The 18797-nt window shown below is 51.1% G+C and overlaps 2 protein-coding genes across 5 annotated transcripts in view; one reads left to right on the top strand and one right to left on the bottom strand.

The window, feature by feature from the left end:
- CARS2 (cysteinyl-tRNA synthetase 2, mitochondrial) overlaps positions 1 to 4801 on the top strand; it is an 88115-nt gene extending 83314 nt beyond the window's left edge. For both annotated transcript variants that reach the window (XM_004704411.2, XM_045283955.1), the window contains exons 13-15: positions 1378 to 1476; positions 3739 to 3945; positions 4375 to 4801. In XM_004704411.2, the coding sequence (XP_004704468.2) occupies positions 1378 to 1476; positions 3739 to 3945; positions 4375 to 4455 (387 nt within the window). In that variant the 3' untranslated portion in view covers positions 4456 to 4801. The remainder of the gene's footprint in view (positions 1 to 1377; positions 1477 to 3738; positions 3946 to 4374) is intronic.
- A 3017-nt stretch (positions 4802 to 7818) lies between these two features.
- NAXD (NAD(P)HX dehydratase) overlaps positions 7819 to 18797 on the bottom strand; it is a 48431-nt gene continuing 37452 nt past the window's right edge. For all 3 annotated transcript variants that reach the window (XM_013005136.3, XM_045283994.1, XM_045283993.1), the window contains 5 exons: positions 14672 to 14722; positions 14461 to 14565; positions 13548 to 13668; positions 9276 to 9396; positions 7819 to 7993 (listed from right to left, as the gene is read on the bottom strand). In XM_013005136.3, coding sequence (XP_012860590.3) covers positions 7843 to 7993; positions 9276 to 9396; positions 13548 to 13668; positions 14461 to 14565; positions 14672 to 14722 — 549 coding nt within the window. In that variant the 3' untranslated portion in view covers positions 7819 to 7842. The remainder of the gene's footprint in view (positions 7994 to 9275; positions 9397 to 13547; positions 13669 to 14460; positions 14566 to 14671; positions 14723 to 18797) is intronic.

The raw sequence follows: 18797 nt of genomic DNA, 5'->3' as shown, positions 1-18797 counted from the left end.
CAGTCCCATTCCTCCAGCCCAAACCCTTCCTCCCGTCATTCAGCATCCCGGGGGAGGGTCTCCGTCCCCAACTGGAACCCCGAGTCAGAATGCCCTGCAGACAGGGCCCGGCGCTTGCTCCTTCAGCGAGCGATTCTGAGGCAGCTAAGTGGGTGGTGGCCCCCCTGCCTGTATCATCACAACTTTGGACTGGGAGTTCCACACACAGCACAGGAGGGCAGTCTCCTCTGCTCTCAGGCAGACGCAGGTAGGTAGGTACTTGGTGGGAGAAGTAAAATTAAACTTCCAGCTTGATGCAGGAATTCTTGACCCCAACTTAACAGTGCTCCGAGACTGAGGATGGAGACTGAAGCAGGTCCAGGGCAACTACCTGTGACACCCCCTCCCCGTCCCCCAAAGAAAAGGTGCCCTCACTAGCGGACCGAGACCATGCCCAGCATGTGAGCTTTCCCCTGTTAGCCAGCCACTCACTTTGTTCACAAGTTTTCTTCACTTGTTTTCTGCCCGAGCCCCTCCCGCACTACCTACCCCATAAGCTGCCATCAGTCACGGCGGTCAGCCACTTGTAGTGGTTCTTCATTGGAATGAGAGGACGTGGTGAGAGAGATCAGGCCCTCCTGAGGGGCGGGCCGGGCAGGCCTATGAAACAGGACTGGCTTTTTGCCGAGTCAGATTGCCCAAGTGACCTCTTTCTGACCTGTGTGCGGTTCTGTTGGCACAGGGACAAAGGCTGGCCTTACACCAGATTCGCCACCCTTGCCAATTTGGTGACTTGTCATCAAGCCCGAGAGGAGACAGAACATGTCTCAACATTTCCTCATCATTTATTCTGATTCGGAAATTCCGTCCGCTCCCCTCTCCCTCCCGGCTTGCTGTAAACGCACCCTCACGCGGAGCCCTCAGGAGGCACCGAGCTGCGGATTCTGTTGTTATCCCCACGTTAGACCCGCCAGCTGATGCTCAGAGGTGAGGCAGATGGCTTACCCTGCGCTTGGCTTGCCCTTGAGTGGCCAATCCAGTATTAACCCACAGTGTCTGATAGGCACTGGGCTGCTAACCACAAGGTTCAGCAGTTCAAAACCACCAGCTGCTCCATGGGGAAAAGAGGCTCTCTACCCCCATACGGAGGTTCAGTCCTGGCAACGCACAGGGCAGTTCTGCCCTGTCCTGTGGGGTCTCTGTGAGTTATGGCGAGTTTCTTTTGCCCTTTTTGGTCTGATGCCCTGAATCCGCCTACACACACAGGGAAAGCCACAGGTGGACGTGACGGGCCTGAAGCCTTGGTTCTTTGATATACAAGTTGAGAACTAAAGCCGTCCTGTGCGCACCGACGTCAAGACTGCTTGTGAAGGGTCTCCACTGGGTCCTCTGTTGCAGGAAACCGCCGGTCCTCGGAGCCCTGCTGTGTTTGGCGCCATGGTCTCCTACATCGAAGAGTTCTTAGAAGCGGTGGGAATTTCTCTGACAGATCGGCAGGTACAGCCTTCTCTTGTAAAAGCTTAATTGTCCAATGAGCTTACAGTAATAGTAACTTTTTTTTTTTTTTTGCTTTTAAATTTCAATTTTCACGAATGGCTAGAATGCCCAAATCTTTTGTTTGCACACTTAAAAAATGGCTCCTTTTTGAAAAAACGAAACAGCAACAACAAAACACTCAGATCCACCTTTTACTTCTGTGTTGAAATGGAAACATTTGGCAAACTTTAACCGGGAAGACTAGAAATCAGCTAATTTTAGCCCCAGCAAGTAGGCTAACGGCAGTCTTGTGAATATTTATTTCTGGCATGTCTTCCATCTTGAAAGAATCTTTAGTTTTAGAAAAGTTACGTGTACAGTCACAGAACACCCCCCCCCCCCAACTGTTGCCAATTTGAAGCCCATCAGCCCTTAAAACCTTCATACCTATTATTTGCAAATAAGGTCATCTTGCTCCACAACCTGTGTACCTCTCTCTATACCAACACCGTAACATTGACCCAGCAGCCCTTGCCAATTGTCTGCACAAAGCCCTTGATAGCTTTACGGTCATGCCCAGCTGGAATCGGTCTCTAGGGAGCAGGTGTGGTTTTCTGATCCTGCTCCGAGCCTCACGTTGGATTTAGCTCTCCCTCTGGTCTCTGCCTGGACCAGTCCCTTCAGCCTCCCTGACCTCCCTGTTCTGGACACAAGTTCTGAGCGGGTCTCTCAGGTGGGTTCTGCTGCTGCCTCCTGGGCAACCCCCTCGACAGCACCCGGAACAAGCTCCTTGGTCTCGCCACATGAATGGCCAGTTCTTAATGCAAGAAAGAATCACAATTTCCTGGGGGGTGATTTTGAAGTGTGATTTGTTTGTATATTTATCTTTTAGATGTACATATTTTATACGCATGTTGGTGCATAGACTTTTTTATATATATACTGGTTGACTTTTATTTTATTTTTAACCTTTTCTGGCCCACTCTGCCTCCATTTATACGAAAGTCTTTTAACCCCTGTCCAGAGCAGAGCAAGTCCTTGAATATCTGTATTCTATTTTAGATGAGGCTTTCCAGAGACTGCTGTTACGCAAACCTCAAACCCACAGCCCCCACCATCGAGCCGACTCTGACTATGGAGCAGAGTACAACCACTCGTTCGGCCTCTGCGGCTGTCAATCATTATGGGCAGACCCTTCTTTTCCCCCTTGGAGCACCTGGTGGATTTGAACTGCTGACCCTGGGGTTAGCAGCCCAATTTGTAGCCCTCTATGCCCCCGAGCTCCTCATTGAGTAGGAAAAGGGGCCTGTAGCTGGCTGCTATCAAAATGAGCAAATTCACCTTCTCTTAAACTCAGATGTTGGAGTCTGGCCCCACTTGGAGCCCCATTTTTTGTATTGAAAACCTTCTCTCTGATTGTGGAAGCAAGAAAAGATTGAGGCTGTTTCTTATTTACATGTGTTCACATAACAGCAGCTGCATTTTCTGAACCGTCACGATCATCTGTTCTCCTGGGCAGAGGACGTAGTGGAGGGAGGGAGGAGTACTGGCTATAAGGAAACGGTATTCACGCGTGTTCGTCCTCCTGATGAATTTGTCTAGCTGGTCTCAGACCATTCAGTCACAGCAGTGTGTGAATGTGCCCTGCATGGGATGGCTGCGGTATTTTAAATATTTGGTTACCGTGACCGTAGTTGGTTTAAATGACTTAATTCATCCACATAGCTTAGACTTCTAGACTCTTCTGAGTGAAGGGGCGGATAAACATCTTTCCCACAAGCTAGGGCTGTAGAGATTGGTGGTGGAGTTCCCTGGCCCCGCCCCTCACCTTTTCTCCTAGGTTCCTAGAAGCTCTGGAGGCTGCATTGCAAGCACCTGACCGGGGCCTCAGGCCAGAGGAAGGAAGGGGAGGGTGGCCGGAACCCTTCCCCTTCCAGCTCCTGAAGGATGCTCGGTAGTGTCCCTTGAGTGTTGAGACACCCAAAATAGAGATGAGGGGCCTTGGGACATTAGGGCTGCTGTTTTGCGCCAGTAGAGACTTGTCAAGAGCCCGCAGCCGCATCCTTTCACTCTGCATCCCTAATGAAAGCTGCTGGCTGATGGGGCTTTTGTGATGAGGCCCCGTGCTCTAGGGCTCGGAAGAACAGACCTGCACTGACCTGCTCTCTGCACTGGATTCGCTGTAGACACAACAGCAGAACCTGGTCTTCTGCGTCCGCGTTGGACGGCTACACGCTGCTGTCCAGGACGTGGCTGAGCACTTAACCTTGGGCCTGTCTTCAGTTTACTTCAGGAGACAGTAGTGCGGCCATGCTGTGCAGCGTGGTGGACGAGCTAGTTCGGTTCCGGCAGCAGGTGCGTCAGTATGCGCTGGCCACAGAGGAAGCCTCAGGGGATGCCCGGCGGCAGCAGCTCCTGGAGAGGCAGCCCCTGCTTCAGGCTTGTGATGTCCTGCGCAAGGACCTCGCCATCCACAGCATCCACATCAAGGTGAGCCACTGCCGTTCGGCCGTGGGTCTCCATCCACACAGCAGGGTGGGGGCAGGCGGGTGAGCACACCAAGACTAAGAGGGCATGTGAGCGTAGGGGTGTCAGCGCAGGAAGGAACAGTGAGGCTTACACGTAGAGGTGAGTGCAAGAAATCAGGGGCAGAGGTAGGATTCGAACTCAAGTCTTGGCGTTTCTGGCACACTGCCTGCTCTCCTACAGCCTCCACATTAGAGCAGGCATTAAGGTGGGGTGAGGTGGGGTGGGGGTGGTCTTCACACAGCTGCTTCCTTTAGAAAGGACACATCTAAGTAAGACATTGAGGGTGGGCGGCATGTCCCAGCTCACTCACTGAACATCTTGCCCGTTAAGCCCTTCCGGTAATGCGGCACCTCTTCAGATAGTCCAAATCCTATTTTTTTCTGTCTGCAGGACAGAAGCAGCACCGTGTCTACATGGGAACTACTGGATCAAAGGACGAAAGACCACCCGAAGCCGGGGAACGGAAGATGAAGAGAAGCCATGTAGAACTGCACTCTCACCACAGCGCTCCTAAGGCCCAATTAAGATAAAAACTTTAAAGTTTCCTATTGTGGCCATTAAGGAGCCCTGCAGGTGCCATCAGGCAAGCATAGGCTTGCTGGCCAAGCGGCAAGGTCTGTGGTTCAAGCTCCCCCAGCTGCTGAGGGAGGTTGTGAATGATGAGGCGGTCAACTCCCAGGAAGATGGGAAGCCTCTGAAGCCATCTATACATCTGTAGAGGCTGCTACGGGTCAGAACCAACTTGTTGATGGCTGTACTTTTTTTTTTTTTAATCATGTCTCTTAAGTCAACATTGAAATAAATCAGATGGATAACAGTGCTGGAAGAGTCAATTGCCACAGACACAAAGCTCCCTTTAGAGAAGTCCTGTCCAGTTCCCGGCACGCGGGGAGTCCGTCATGAAGGTGCTTGTGCCTTTCATCGAGGGACCCCTGCTGGAGCGTCCAGAGCAAGCCAGTTGGACAACACTGCTGCGATTCAGGTTTGCACTGGCGACTGCAGAAGTTGGTCACCAGGCCTTTCTTCCTAGTCTCAGCCTGGAAGCTCCCTGGAAACCTGCCCACCACGGGTGACCCTGCCACTGTTCGAAGTGCTGGTGGCACAGGGTCCAGCCTCCCCCTGCGCCACACACACACGGCAGGTCCAATAGTTGGCGGTAGTCGGTTTATCAAAGTGTGCTGTGGGTAACAAAGCCCAGCTGGTCCTCGCCGGGGGACAGTAACGGCGGGGACCCTCAGGCAGCAGGGTGCGAGGCAGCCTGGAGTTGCACTAGGGAGAGGCAGAGGCGGTGTCCAGGATGGCCGGGACTGACACAGCTGGTGCCAGAGAGCAAGCAGCATTCAGGAAAGGAGACCTGCAGCTGCGTCAGTGGTACCCTTTCCCCCCCAGGATGCACCTGGGGCCTGGCTGCTACCCTGCGCGCTCTAGCTTAGTTGGAAGCAGGGAGAGGAGACTGATTCTGCATTTCAGGAACCAGTGCCCCCCCCCCGCCCCCCCCCCACACACACACACGAAATACATGTTTACATTTCTTTTTACTGAAAATGTATTCATCTTAGGAAGTCACCTGAAGTGACATTTTAAAAAAAATAGCACCTGACTTGGTGCTGGTTTTTTACCTCCCATATAAGCAGAAATGTTCACACACACACTAGCTCTTGTTGACTTTACTAAATTTTATTTTCTATGGAAAGAAATGTTTTAGGCTTGTTCTTTTAATTAGAACAATGCTAGTGTGCATTGGTGGAAAACAAATTTGATATGCAGAGACTTAGGCGTATCAGACAGAAGCCCTCAGAAAAGCTGAGAGGCGACTCTTAGATACTTAGAAAAATACAAAACTCCATTTAAATGAGCTCTTTTAATAGTTATCAGTGCTCGGCTGTAACGAATGACCCACAGGGGGAAATACCCATGGCCGGTTCCCCCAGAGCTGTTCCCGTGTACCCAGTGAAGAGTCTCAAGACAGGAAATAACAGTAGCAAACATTTTGTCACAGCTGTGACAGTGGATCAGTAGTTTTATAAGAAAGTAAAATCACTTTGGGGTGAGGTAGTTTGAGTCAGTACCAACCAAAAGAGGACTCATCACGGGTGATCGATAAAGAGCATACAGATTTGCAGTCACTGTAGAGAGAGCATTATCAGAAAGTACAAATGTTTACTCAACTGCATGTGGTGGGCACCAAATCCCATTGAGAAATGGCCCTAGGAAATAAGCCAATGCTTAGATATAAAAATACATAATCTTATTTTTAAAAGCAGGTGCCACTCTAAGAAAACCATGCATCCAGAGGAGGCTTGTTACGTGGACTATCCAAATGAGCTAACTGGAGGTTCGCGCTAGAAAAGAAAGCCTCTGACTGAAATTTCAGAGATCCGTTTCTTTTCACACAGCTGTAAATATTCCCGAGGACACGCACATTTTCAGACCAGATGGCACAGCTGTCCTGTTTCATAAGTAGGCAGAGTGATGCCAATTAGTACTTCCTCCTGGGCATCCTGGGTACCACCCTCACGCCAGACTGAACAAGCTTGATGTTTCCCAAACACGTAAGCACAACATGGCTAGATCTACCTTAACTGCGCACCCCTCGTCGCCTCCCCCCATCAGAGCCCACCCCAAAGACAAAACATTGGTTGGCCACATCAGAACCAATGGGACTGCAGCCATCCCACCAATCCCCTCAGTTCATCTGTATTTGCTGACGCCCGCTGGCCATTGCCAAGTACAGATGTGCGTACGGAATTGGAAACAGTATGTACTACGTGTGAAGTATTGCAGAAAGCCTTTCGCTGCCTATCTGTCTCGAGCCATTGCCTCCGATGGTTTCTATATCGGTTGTCTCTTTCTTCTAAACTACTTAAAGTCAACCCTAGCAGCCAATGCTTAGAATTTCTGCCCAGGGATTTTTCAACCCAACTGGCTTTGTTGTTTTTTTTTAATTTATTGTGAATTGGGTGGGGGTTTACAGATCACGTTTCTACGCAACAATCCGTATACGTTTTGTTTCTTGGCAGAGATGGCCGCCGGGCAATGCTTCGTCACTTAACTCACCTCCTCCTTTGCTTGCTGCTTCCCTCTGCCTGTTCCTAACCCTGCTGAATGGTGACCTTGGCCTCCCAGGGCTGATTATTTGAAGATGTGTGCTTGCTCTTCCCTGGAGTGACCGCTGCTCTTGCTGACCTATCTGCTTTGTTGGGCTGAAAACTGAGCCAGAGGCGGGGGGTGAGTTCATCTCCAGACCTGAAGGGGTAACTAGACCACAGCCCTGGGGCTTTCAAGAAAGAAAAACAAGCTGAAGAATGAACGCTGAATGAAGCCCTCGAAAGAAACCCTCGGTGGATGCCGATTTAAAAGAAATAAAAACACGTGAAAACAATTCATTACTCATGGAGATATTTGAAAGCAACTGACTGGGTCCTTTTAACAGAGATAGCTAGGTTCAAGGAAGTCCTTGGATAAATAAAAGGAAAATCACGTACACCGGTGGAGAACGAGAAGGGGGGAAGCACAGAAAGACTAAAAACAACTCTGCTTATCTTGGAGCAAGCCAAGAAATGCAGTTGAGCTGGTGGAAGAATTCTCCGTTCTCATGTGATTTCTCCTAATCTTTTTTCCCCCCTCGGTTCTTGGTGAAAAACTAAGAAAAGTCCAGGAATAATGTTTCCTTACATGACAGCATCTCCGGCTACATGCTATTTTAGCCCCAAATTGTTATATTGCAAGTTCAGAAAAAGTTTCCGCATAAACCAAATTAATCCTAAACTCGAGCGTTCTACCCAGAATTCAGTATCCAAATGACTCATCACATACATATGCATCATCCCCCCTCCCCCCCTTCTGTTGGCAGCTTGCTCAGGTTTCAAAGAGTTTCTTGAAGGCCGGCCCCACCTCTGCGATCATGTCCGTGGTGGTGGTGGAGCGGCCGGACTTCTGAAAGGCCTGCTTGTTGCACTGCCTGGTGAGGGCACAGGCGCCAAATGCAGCCACCAGAAGCGGGTTCAAACTAGGAAAGCGGGAGAAAGGCATTAGAGAAGTTTCCAGAGTTAAAAACCTCAGGGGCAAAGACATCCTGTCTTTCTGAGTCAAGGGAACCTGCAGCTACTGCCCACCCACTGCCCAGAGCAGGTTCTGACTCCACCTCGGGGCCTTCCGCGGGCACCCTGAAGTCTGGGGCACCCTGAGGCAGGACGGGGTTTCCGAGCAGGACATTCTTGTGTCTGCTTCATTGGTTCAAATGAAACGTCAAAAGAAAGGAAGCTCGGATTCATGCTGTGACATGCCCGAACCTCAAACACCTTATGCTCAGGGATTAAGTCAATCTCAAGAGGATCCATAGTGTATGAGCGCACTCAGGTGAAATGACAAACACAGGCACATGTAGAGAGATGGTTGGATTAGGGGTGACCAGGGGCAGACTGGGAAGTGCGGGGGTGGGGGGGGGAGTCAGAAGGGGCCGTCGGTTATGCGTGTGTATATGGGGGGGGGACGTTGGTGAGGGTGGTGGCTGCACAGCACAATGAATACCGCTTGCATCACTCAATAGTTTGTACACCTGGAAAAATGCTGCACTGACAAATGTTTAGATATGGCAGCTTCAAAAAGTTTGTGGAAAAATCAAATGAAAAGATAATGGCATTTTTCCACCAGTTCTTTGAAGCTCACTCCCTCACCCCTGTGTATATGTAGGTTTACACTTTTAAAACCGCATTAATCATCTTTCTTAGTCCCTGACAATTACAGCAGATATTTTGCATATAGCAAAAATATCATGTAGAGAATGCTTTAGGACAGAACAGAAGGCAATTTGGGGGCACAGTGAACAAACTAGAGGGGCATTTTAACTTCTGCTGTCTTTCATAAAAGAAAACTACCTCTTTAAGGCCACAGGGGCCACGGTGGTGCAGTGGCCTGCTAACCACAGGGTCATCGGTTCAAACCCACCAGCCACTTCCTTGGGAGAAAGATGAGGCTGTCTAATCCAGTAAAGATTTACCTTTTCAGAAACCCTACCCAGACAGAATGGGCTCTCCCTGGAAGTGGGTTTGGGGCTCCTAAAGCTCTCCCCCAAGTTAACTGATCCCCCAGAGCCCATACACTGAGCCCAACTGGGACGGGCCCCAGGTGTCTTAACTCGACAGGCAGGATTCCTTTCTGCCCAGGAATGTCTTCAAGGCAACACTAATACTTTTCGTTTAATGAAACTGCTTATCCAATGGGTGAGCTACTGGAACATCTTAACAAAATTCAGCAACCTTACAGCACGCGCCCTTCCGATGGGGGCGTACCCGTTTGTTTTCTCCGAGCCGGCCAGCAGCGCCCAGTGCACCAGGACGCCCAGGGAGCCTGAGAGAAGGTCGCCTTGCCCGCCACACCTGCGGCTGCTGCCTTCTTGACTGCACACGAGCACTAAACAGAAGCAGACCAGAAGCAGACGTTAGCCCAGGGGGTTACCTTAGCGCCCCCCTCAAAAGGGGGGGTGCCCTAGCCGAGAGAAGTGGGCCTGTTGCCCCCCGCTGCAAGCTCCCTTTAGACTGCCTGCTGTTGCCTCCTGTTTCTTAGAAGAATCTGAGTCTGCTTTACTGAGGCGGCTTCAATCAGTACCTTTCAGTTCTATTTTTGCACAAACTTTCTGAAGTGCTCCCCCACCCTGGCCCGGATTTGACAGGAGACACTGGAGTAAGGTCAGCCCCAGATCACACGTAAATGCAGAAAGACGGACCACCTGCCCGGCAGGGGTGGCTACTCCGCGGAGACGTGGCGAATTCACAAAACAGTCGTCCGAGCACAAGGAGGAGGCAGAACATCGATTTGTCGGCTAAAAAAGAACGTCCAGGAAGAACATGCTATAAATAGAATGATTCCTCAGGTGCTACAAACCCACAGAGGGTGGTGAGCTTTTGTGTGTATCCCACGCTTCAAACACATTCACCTTCAGAGATGTGAACATGAGGACGCTCCGTAACCTGGGTGCCTGGCAGAACGAAGATGGCTTACAGGAGGTCCAACTCCACTCCTTGTCAGAGGTTCAGCTGCTGTTTCAGAAGAAGCGGCTCATGACTACTGATGGTAAACCAGGGAGGGACAGCTTGCCCTCAGGAAGTCCATAAACAGGATGGACTTGCCTGGATATGTTCTTGGCAGCACGTAGTGCACTATGCATTGGGTTGAGAACCACAAGGTCTGCAGTTCAAACTCCCCAGCTACTCCCCAGGAGAAAGATGAGGCTTTCTACTCCTGTAAAGATTTACAGCCTCAAAAACTCACGGGAAAAGGTCTATCCTGTCCACAGCGTCACAAGTCAGGATTGACTCCATGGGAGTGAGTGAAGGAATTTCCCGAATGATTTACCAAAAACAGGCAATCTGAATAACTAACTCTAGCTAGCCAATCAAAACAATGCTTAAACTGCTCTCAACTCAAAAACTCAGTTCATGGAGTTGGTACTGACTCATAGCGACCCTATAGAACAGGGAAGAGCTGCCCTTGTGGGTTCCTGAGACTGTTAAGCTCGCTATTAGCTGAGACTCTTTATGGGAGTAAAAAGCTTCATTTTTCTCCCGTGGACTAGACAGTGATTTTGAACTACTGACCTTCCCGTTAGTAGCCCAATGCGTTACCACTAAGCTACCAGTGCTGCTGCTTTATGGTGCGTTCCGTGTATTTTAACCTTTAAGCCCTGCAGCACAGTCTCTGACCTGGGGATGCAATTGGGACTGCCTGGTAGCTTTGTGCTGCCTAGATTTGTGATTCACTGTCTCCCTCCATGGAGCCCTGGTGGCACAGTGGGTTACAAGTCAGGATGCTAAATACAAGGTGAGCAGTTCAAACACACCAGTTTCTCCTCGGGAGCCAGATGAGAGGCAGTCCACTTCCAGAGAGATTAACAGTCTCAGAAACCCAGTCAGTCCTGCTCTGTCCTAGGGAGTCACGATCGGCTGGAATGGACTCAGTGGCCGTGGGCAGTTTAATATCCATCTGTAGGCATCCTGGTGGCACACTGTACTCAACATTGGACTGCTACCCCCAGGTCAGCAGTTCGAACCCAGCTTCAGAGAAAGTTGAGGCAGTCAGTCTTGCTTTGTGAAGATTCAGTCTGGGAAACTCCTAGAGCATTTCTACTCTGTCCTGACTGAATTGGAATCAACTTGATGGCAGTGGGTTGTGGGGGGTGGTTCCATCCCTCAATAAACTGGCTTTGCTTTAAGCAGACTCCGTGATGACGTTCTAGGACAAACACAACCTTGAATGAACTTCACAAATGATCGTGACTTCCAGTCGTTAATGGAGAAGCCAATTCATGGTGGCAAGGACTCTATAAATTATAACTTTCTAATCCTTTGGTCAGGGTCTTAAAAATAAGTTGCTCTATCCTAAATCACATATATTTCTGGTGTCTGCTGCCTATAGTTGTATGTGTGTGCCTGGGCGCATACATTAAGTACCTATATGTTTTTGCTGTTGCTAGGTGACATGGAGGGTATGCTGAGGCACAGTGACCCCAGGAGACAGAGTAGCACTGCCCCACAGGGGCTCCTAGGCCGGGATCTTTACGGAAGCAGATCACTGATCACCAGGTCTCTCTCCTGCAGAGCTGCTGGGTGGGTGTGAACCATCAACCTCTCAGTCAGCAGCCGAGCACTTAGCCATGTGCCCCAGGGCTCCTGGAGAATGCCTAAGCCTTCCTTCCCTCTTCACCCTGACCCCACTAGCCCACACAGCTGCTCTGTCCCTAGGGACCCAAGCTTTGTCCTGCAGAAAGCAGCTCTGTGGAAAGGTGGTTGTGTGGTGCCGGGGAGTCGGTTCCGAGTCAGAGCGAGCCTGGGTGCAACAGAACCAAACACTTGTGTTTGGGCCCTTGTGGCAGCCACCTTGTGGAGGGCCCGCCTCGTTCAGAAGGTTAGAGTGCTGCATAACCCCTAGCCGTGCGCCTCACTGCTCCGGTGCACACGTGAAGCCAGTTTTCTCAGCCCCTTGTCCCTGCTGCTCGTCGCTCTCCGTGGCCGATGTCAACAGGTTCGTGTGAGAGTGACAGCAGTGACCTGTCTCGCCAGGCACCCGAGGAAGCTCTCCACTGCTAGCGTCCGCACTTGTGTTTTCTTCAGGTTGTTTTTTGGTTTTAATATTGAAAACGTTTCCTTTGAGCTTTTTCTTGTGCACTGAGGTGCGGAGCCACGGAGCACTAACACCCACTCTGAGTCAACTTCCCCATCGCAGTTCCCTCAATGAATGGAGCACGCCTCATGCAGTCCACTGCCGTCTCCTGTCTCCTGGTCCCCGTCCCCTTCCTTCCCAGGCCCTTCTGAACTCAGTCCTTGGGTACATGAGGCCCTTTGGACCACAGGCGGCTGGGTAGACAGCGGGGACAGAACGTAATACAATATCCAAATGACTGCAGGTGAGCTGCAGATGACAGGGTGGTGGCACGGGGTCCAGGGGAGGGGTGAGCCTTCAGCGTGCCACGCCCACGGGAAAACGAGGACCACCGCATCCAATCAGGGAACCCTCCTGTGAAGGAGGATGACGAGGCCACTAGTGTGAGTACAGACCAGGCGCACGACCAGCCACAGCGTTCGTCATATGCCGTCTCTCCCTTGAGACTGAGGAAGAAGAAAAGATTGCTGTTCTTGGTCAATGCGGCTCACAAGATGACAACGCTTTAGCCTTCAGGAGAACAATCTCTGGGGAACATTGAAGAAGTAATAAAGGTATGCATGTAAATACCTCGGCCTTTAAAATAACTCACATGCACTTCTGAGATCATTTTTCCTCAAGACTCTGACGTGGAAATGTCCACGTTAATGACCACTACACTAGAGAAGCCGTGGCATGCTGTGAGCCATCTCTTCTAAGGCCCCTCTCATCTGGTCCCCGGGAGCCGGGCTTTCCCACTTTGCCTGAGGAAGACCTCCAGCAGAAGGGCAAATCCTTGGCTTCCTCCTTCAACACTCCCTCCCCCCCCCGACTTTCAGCACTCTTTTTCCCACGGGGCCAGGTGGCTATCAGTTCTCTTCAACACTGCTCCAGGTGATGTTCTGGTACATCCTTTAAAACCGATGTTCCACACCTGCTTACAAATGTTAACATGAAGCTCTCCAGGGGCAGAGGAATGAATGGCCGAGGATAGAACCGAAAACAGCAGCAAGTGTAGTTGATGGCTTTGAAGACAAGGAGCCACTGGTTCAAAGAAGCAGAGAAGACACGAGTGGATGTGTTGCTACAATCGTCTTACCACTGGGCTGTATCTCAGAAATCCTGCTAATGTATAAAGGGCCAAGGCACCATATATCTTTAAATTTTTCAATGCGGTCACTCACTGTGATCAGTTCCTCTCATACAATCGTGAAAAGTTAAACAAAACCGGGACTCTGAAGTCGTCTTGGTTGCTAGACTCCTGGGGAAGTCCCTCTTTTTGCACTGACGGATATGCACAGAGCAGCCCTGAATGGCGTGGGCCAGCGGCACACACCGGGCTGGTCCTTCATCGTCCCGCACCCAAACGTGGGCAAGCTAGCTGGCGCGGTGCTGGTTACCCAGCAGGGGGGAAACACACCACTCACCCTGCTCGCCGTCTGAGATCACATCTCGCTCTCCTTTCTGAACAATGGTCAGGTTCCCCAGGGCTTGGCTGAGACGCAGCACGGCTCCGTGATGATCGTTGCTGTCTACGGGATCTCTAAGCTGCAGAGAACCCCAGGAACAGCAGAGGGGGAGAAGCAAATCAATGTCGTCATTACAAGGCCTGAAAGGGGGCCGCAGACACACGCACCGGGGCAGTGAGCGCTGCCGTCCTGTGCACTGGTGATTCCCCAAACCCTCGTGGGCACTTGCTCCAAGGTGGATTTCTGGCCCCAGCTTCCAGAAGCTCACATTCTCTTAGCACAGAGAGAGGCCCCGCTAGCCACCGCTAACCAGTGTACCTCAGCTGGGTCCCACACAGGTGCTGTGGCCGAAATAGTGCTCTAGGGACCTCCCCGCGGTCTTGCCCGACCAGAGTTCATAATGCCTGTGGTCAGTTTTTGTCAAGTTTTGCAGAAGGAACACACATGCTGGTGGTGATGAGCTGGGTGAATGTTTTGGGGCATTGGCTAAGTCAAGAGGAACTGATAGACATCTGTTATTTCACTTCTTCACCAAAGCCCTCTGAAGCAGACATGTCACGGTCCATATTTCACAGATGAGGCCATAGGAAGTCAGAGACGGCGTGCTTTGCCCAGAGTAAGCGGTGGAAGGGGACCCCGACCCCAACACACCAGGGCTCAGCCGCTCCAAGATGCACCACTGGGATCCGTGCTGCCAGGGGAGGGAAGGTGCTTCCAGTTAACAACTGGCAGGCACCCGGGTGAAACCAGTGTCTCCCAGAAACGAGGGTGGGAAAATATCACTTGCCATTTGCCAGTCTGTACCCAGGCAAAGATGTGCACCCGTGGAGGGGCTGGGTTCCTGGGGCTCGCACCTGGAGGACAAACTCACCACAGCTTCATAGAGCCTGCTGAACTCCATGTAGTTGGGGGTCAGAACGGCCTTCGGGTAGCCTTGGATGAGGCTCGGCTGCTGTGCGATCAGCCACAAGCCGTCCTGCGAAACGGGAAAGCAGTGGCATTGACCCCATGGCTGTCAGGTGCCCTTGCTGTGTGCCGTGCCGGACAGGGCGAGGGCGAGGGTGGGGACAGGGCGCACTTACCGCATCCACGACGAGGGGGACACCCTTGGCCTTCGATTTTTCCAAAATGCCCTAGGAGCACAGAAACGTGTGTGGACCGACAAGCCGCGGCCGCCTCTCTCGGGAGACCGAACGAAGGGGGCGTGTCATTAATTCGACGTGAGGCTATCAACTCAAACAGGAAACGGTCAGATAAACAGACTAGACAGGGAGTAATGGCAGAGCTAAATGATCCACCTGGATCCCTTCGTAAGACGTGTCATCAGTAACTGACGGCACAGGCCCACCGAACGCACGATGTGAAACGGCTGTGTCCCCAGGTTAGCCCCCAGGGAGAGACCTACGCGGGGTGAGAGCTTCCGCATTTCCAACAAGAGTTCCTAAGAACACCGAATTCTTGAAAATTACCAACGTGAGCCAGTCTCTATATTTTTTCATCAGACGAGCGACGAGTTGATTCCAACTTATGGTCACCCCTGTGTGCAGAGCAGACCGATTCCCCAGGGTTTTCAGGGCCATGAACTTCCCGAAGCAATCGCCAGGCTCGTCTTTGAAAGTGCCTCTGGGGGGATCGGAAGAGTCGATCTTGTCTACTCGCTCTGAACCATGTGTGCCACCAGAGGCACAACAGGTGTGTGTTTTAAAAGAACGAGCAACCATGATAACAATAATAATAAACAGTGAACCTTATTCTTCTCTAGTAGGATTTTACTGTTTCAGGGGGGTTCTTGTTAAAAAAAAAGTATATAAAATTTATTTACAATATATAATCAATCTGTGGTTGCTTATTATTATAAACCAATCTATTATGAGATAATATGAATGTACGTAAAAAATTACTGCTATAAAAAGTATCATAGAACCCCCAAACTCAAACTCACTGCCACGCAGGTGCTGCCTGCTCAGTGACCCTACAGGACAGGGTAGCACTGCCTCTGTACGTTTCTGAGATGGTAACTCCTCGGGAGGAGAAAGCCCATCTTTCTCCCAAGAAGCGGCTGAGGGTTCTGAACTGCTGCCCTGACCTTGCAGCCGCAGCCCGAGGCACGGCTACTTTACCACGAGAGTGCCTAGGAAGTACAGAAGCCTTTACTGAAAATGGCAAATGTGAATCTCAGCATCTCATCCGCCCAGATGCACACACACACTTCTAACAGGGAGGTGTGCATCTCTCTAACTCTGTTCACGTGATCAAAATGGCAGTTTGGGGGAGGATGGGGATAAAGGGGAGCTGATATCAAAGAGTTCAAGAAGAAAGAACTTGTTTTGAAACTCATTGTGGTAGCAACTGTACAATGATGCTCGATCCACCTGAATCATGGGATGGTATGACATAGGGAAGAGCTCCTAAGAAAATGACGGGGGGAGAAAAGGGCAGTTTAGACATTCTTGAGGGGCTCAATTTGTGCACCTTTCCACACGCTCTGAGTTTGTTGAAGAAAAAGGGTCAAGATGAGCTAAGCCTTCCAAGGAAACTCACTGGACAGTTGCTGGTACTCCCAAAGAATGAGCAGGGCTCTGTGATGGAAAGGAAAGAGAAACACACCTTCGTACACCTGTCACCGGTGCAGCCTTCCATTTTCTGAACGTTCCAGTCGGCCCCTAGGATTGTCTGGTATCTTTGGAGAAAGCGTATCTAAAGTACCTCCGTTTAGGATGCCAAACAGCTGTCGCCACAGCTTTCTCCGCTGGCACCCTCGCCTTTCCATTGAACTGGTCCAGTAGGCCTCCTTGGGACCCACTTGATTGGAGTGCATCATTTTGGGGGGAAAGCACCCTAACAAGACTAAGACCACTCATCTGAGGGAGGGAACTTGTCTGCAGCTAGCCACTGATCACAGAGGCACATTGAAACGGGTTGTGTGGAATGAAGCCACGCATGTAGGGCAGATCTCAGCCAATACTCATACACTGGCAAATGCCAGTCAGCACTATAGGGTAGCGTTTGACCGTGTGATTCAGCTCACGTCACGTCACGTTCCAGCAAGAGCACCAGCAAGCTGAGCCCAGGAACATGTCAAACCACCGGCTTAAAGATTTACTTTCCTCCCAAGACTTACCGGTTCCTGAAACACCATTAGTAGTAAATCCTGGTGGCACCGCATTGCATGCTGGGCGGCCACCCACAGGTCAGTGGATTAAACCCACCCAGTGGCCCCGGGGAGACAAGCCCAGTGATCTGCTCCCATAGAGACCGCAGCCGTGGGGAACCCTCAGGACAGTCGTCGTGGGCTGTACAGGATCAGTCTGGGTTGGAGTCAATTACACGGTGCCTGACAACAACAATGAACATACTGTGCATTTGGGCATAACAATGCTCATCCGATGTTTTTTAAAAATAATTTTCTTGGTGGCTCTTACAGCTCTTATAACATTGAACACCATCCATCGTATCAAGCATATTTGTACATATGCTGCCATCATCATTTTCTAAACATTTGTACTTTTTTTCTAAACATTTGTACTTTCTAGGTAAGCCCTTGGTCTCTGTGCCTCTCTTTTCCTCCACTCCCCTCACTCTGGTGACCCCTTGATAACTTATAAATTATTATTATTAGGATTGCATTTCTACCTAAGCATCTACTTGTGCAGAGTGATGAGAATCACGACACCTGGAGACAGTTAGTCCGGTGAGCTAGTGGACCACACAAACGTCCCATCTCCACAATCCCGAGACCGGTCTCAGACCGAGCTATTATTTCCACTGCTCTTGAAAGGACCCCGTGAGGAGGTCTTGGATGGAGTAGGAGGAAAATGCAGGACAAAATTCAAGATCATAAACGAGACCAGGCTCAGCAGTGGGACCCTTAAGACACAGGGACCCTAGGATGCAGAGAAGAAGTGCCCCTTTGGGTCTCCGAGCCTTCTGAAAATCTTCACGGGAGTAGCAGCCTCAGCTTCCTTCCACCTTCCACTCAACTGGTCCTGAACCCTTCTGAGTGGCATCTTACAAAGAGTAGAACAGACCATGACACACACGTGGGGAAGAGATCCTTCTGTAAGCTTACAACTCAATAACCAGAGACAGCTCGGGTTAAATGGCGCGGGAATAGACACTCAACATCGCTAGTATTCAGGGAAATGTACACCACAAGTGGTGGTGGTGGGTGTGGGGGTGGGCGTGGGGAGTACACACAATTAAACACTGCTTCACACTGAGTACCCCAAGAAACACCTACCCCCACCGCTGGTAAGCCAATTCCGGCTCCTGGTGACCTCCTCTGTTACAGAACTCCCCTGTTGCCTGGTGTCCCTGGGCCGGGACGTGAACTAAAGCAGGTTGCCAGGCCTTTCTTCCGCAGGGAGGCTGGGGGGATTCACATCCTCATCCTTCAGGCTGTTCTGCCTAGGAACCTCCTCAGACGGACCCAATGGGAAGGCAGAGAAGGCGAGTCCTCGCACCCTGCGTGGGGTGGGGGTGGAGGATGTACAGGGATCCACCCACGTTAGAAACAGCTGGGCGGCCCCTGGAAATGTAAACCACAGGTTACGACACCCAACTGCTGTCAGGTCCAGGTGGGCTCCCCGAGGAGACCCTCTAGGCCCGGGCGGAACTTCCTCACGGGGTTTCCCAGGCGGTGAGTCTGCACAGAGTAGCTGAGGGGGTAGGACTGCCCTCCTTCAGGTTCACAGCCGAGCACGTTAATCGCTGCATCACCAGCACTCCTGACAGTCACTGCACCCCACCCTCTGCCACCAGGTCAGTTCTAACTCCGTCACCCTACAGGACGGAGAACTGCACCCTGGGGTTTCCAAGGCTGTACATCTTTACAGACGCTGACTGTCCATCCTTCTTCAGCAGTCGGGCTCCTGAGTCCCATCAGCTGACATTTCCATCAGCAGTCCAACAGTTACCTGACAGCGCCCCCCCGCCCCCCCCCAGCTCCTTATCAACCAAAGCCAAACTGACAGCCGCGGAGTCCAGCCGTGGTGCTGCTGGTGGTTTCTGAACTGCAGCCCAACCCGTCCGACCTGTCCATTCCACTTCTGGCAACCAAAGCGTATGTCTGCACAAAAACCCCGCCATGAATGATAGCCGGAAGTGGAACCGACCCACAGATCCGTCAACGGATGAGTGGATACACAAAAGCAGGCGCATTCGTGCTCAGCAGTAAAACGGAACGGCGTCTTCCTTCCCTCCCATGCC

Source organism: Echinops telfairi, unplaced genomic scaffold (assembly GCF_000313985.2).
Source record: "Echinops telfairi isolate 266 unplaced genomic scaffold, ASM31398v2 ScPeMD7_7467;HRSCAF=8505_1, whole genome shotgun sequence".
NCBI lineage: Eukaryota > Metazoa > Chordata > Mammalia > Afrosoricida > Tenrecidae > Echinops > Echinops telfairi.
This window is presented reverse-complemented; position numbering and strand designations above follow the sequence as displayed.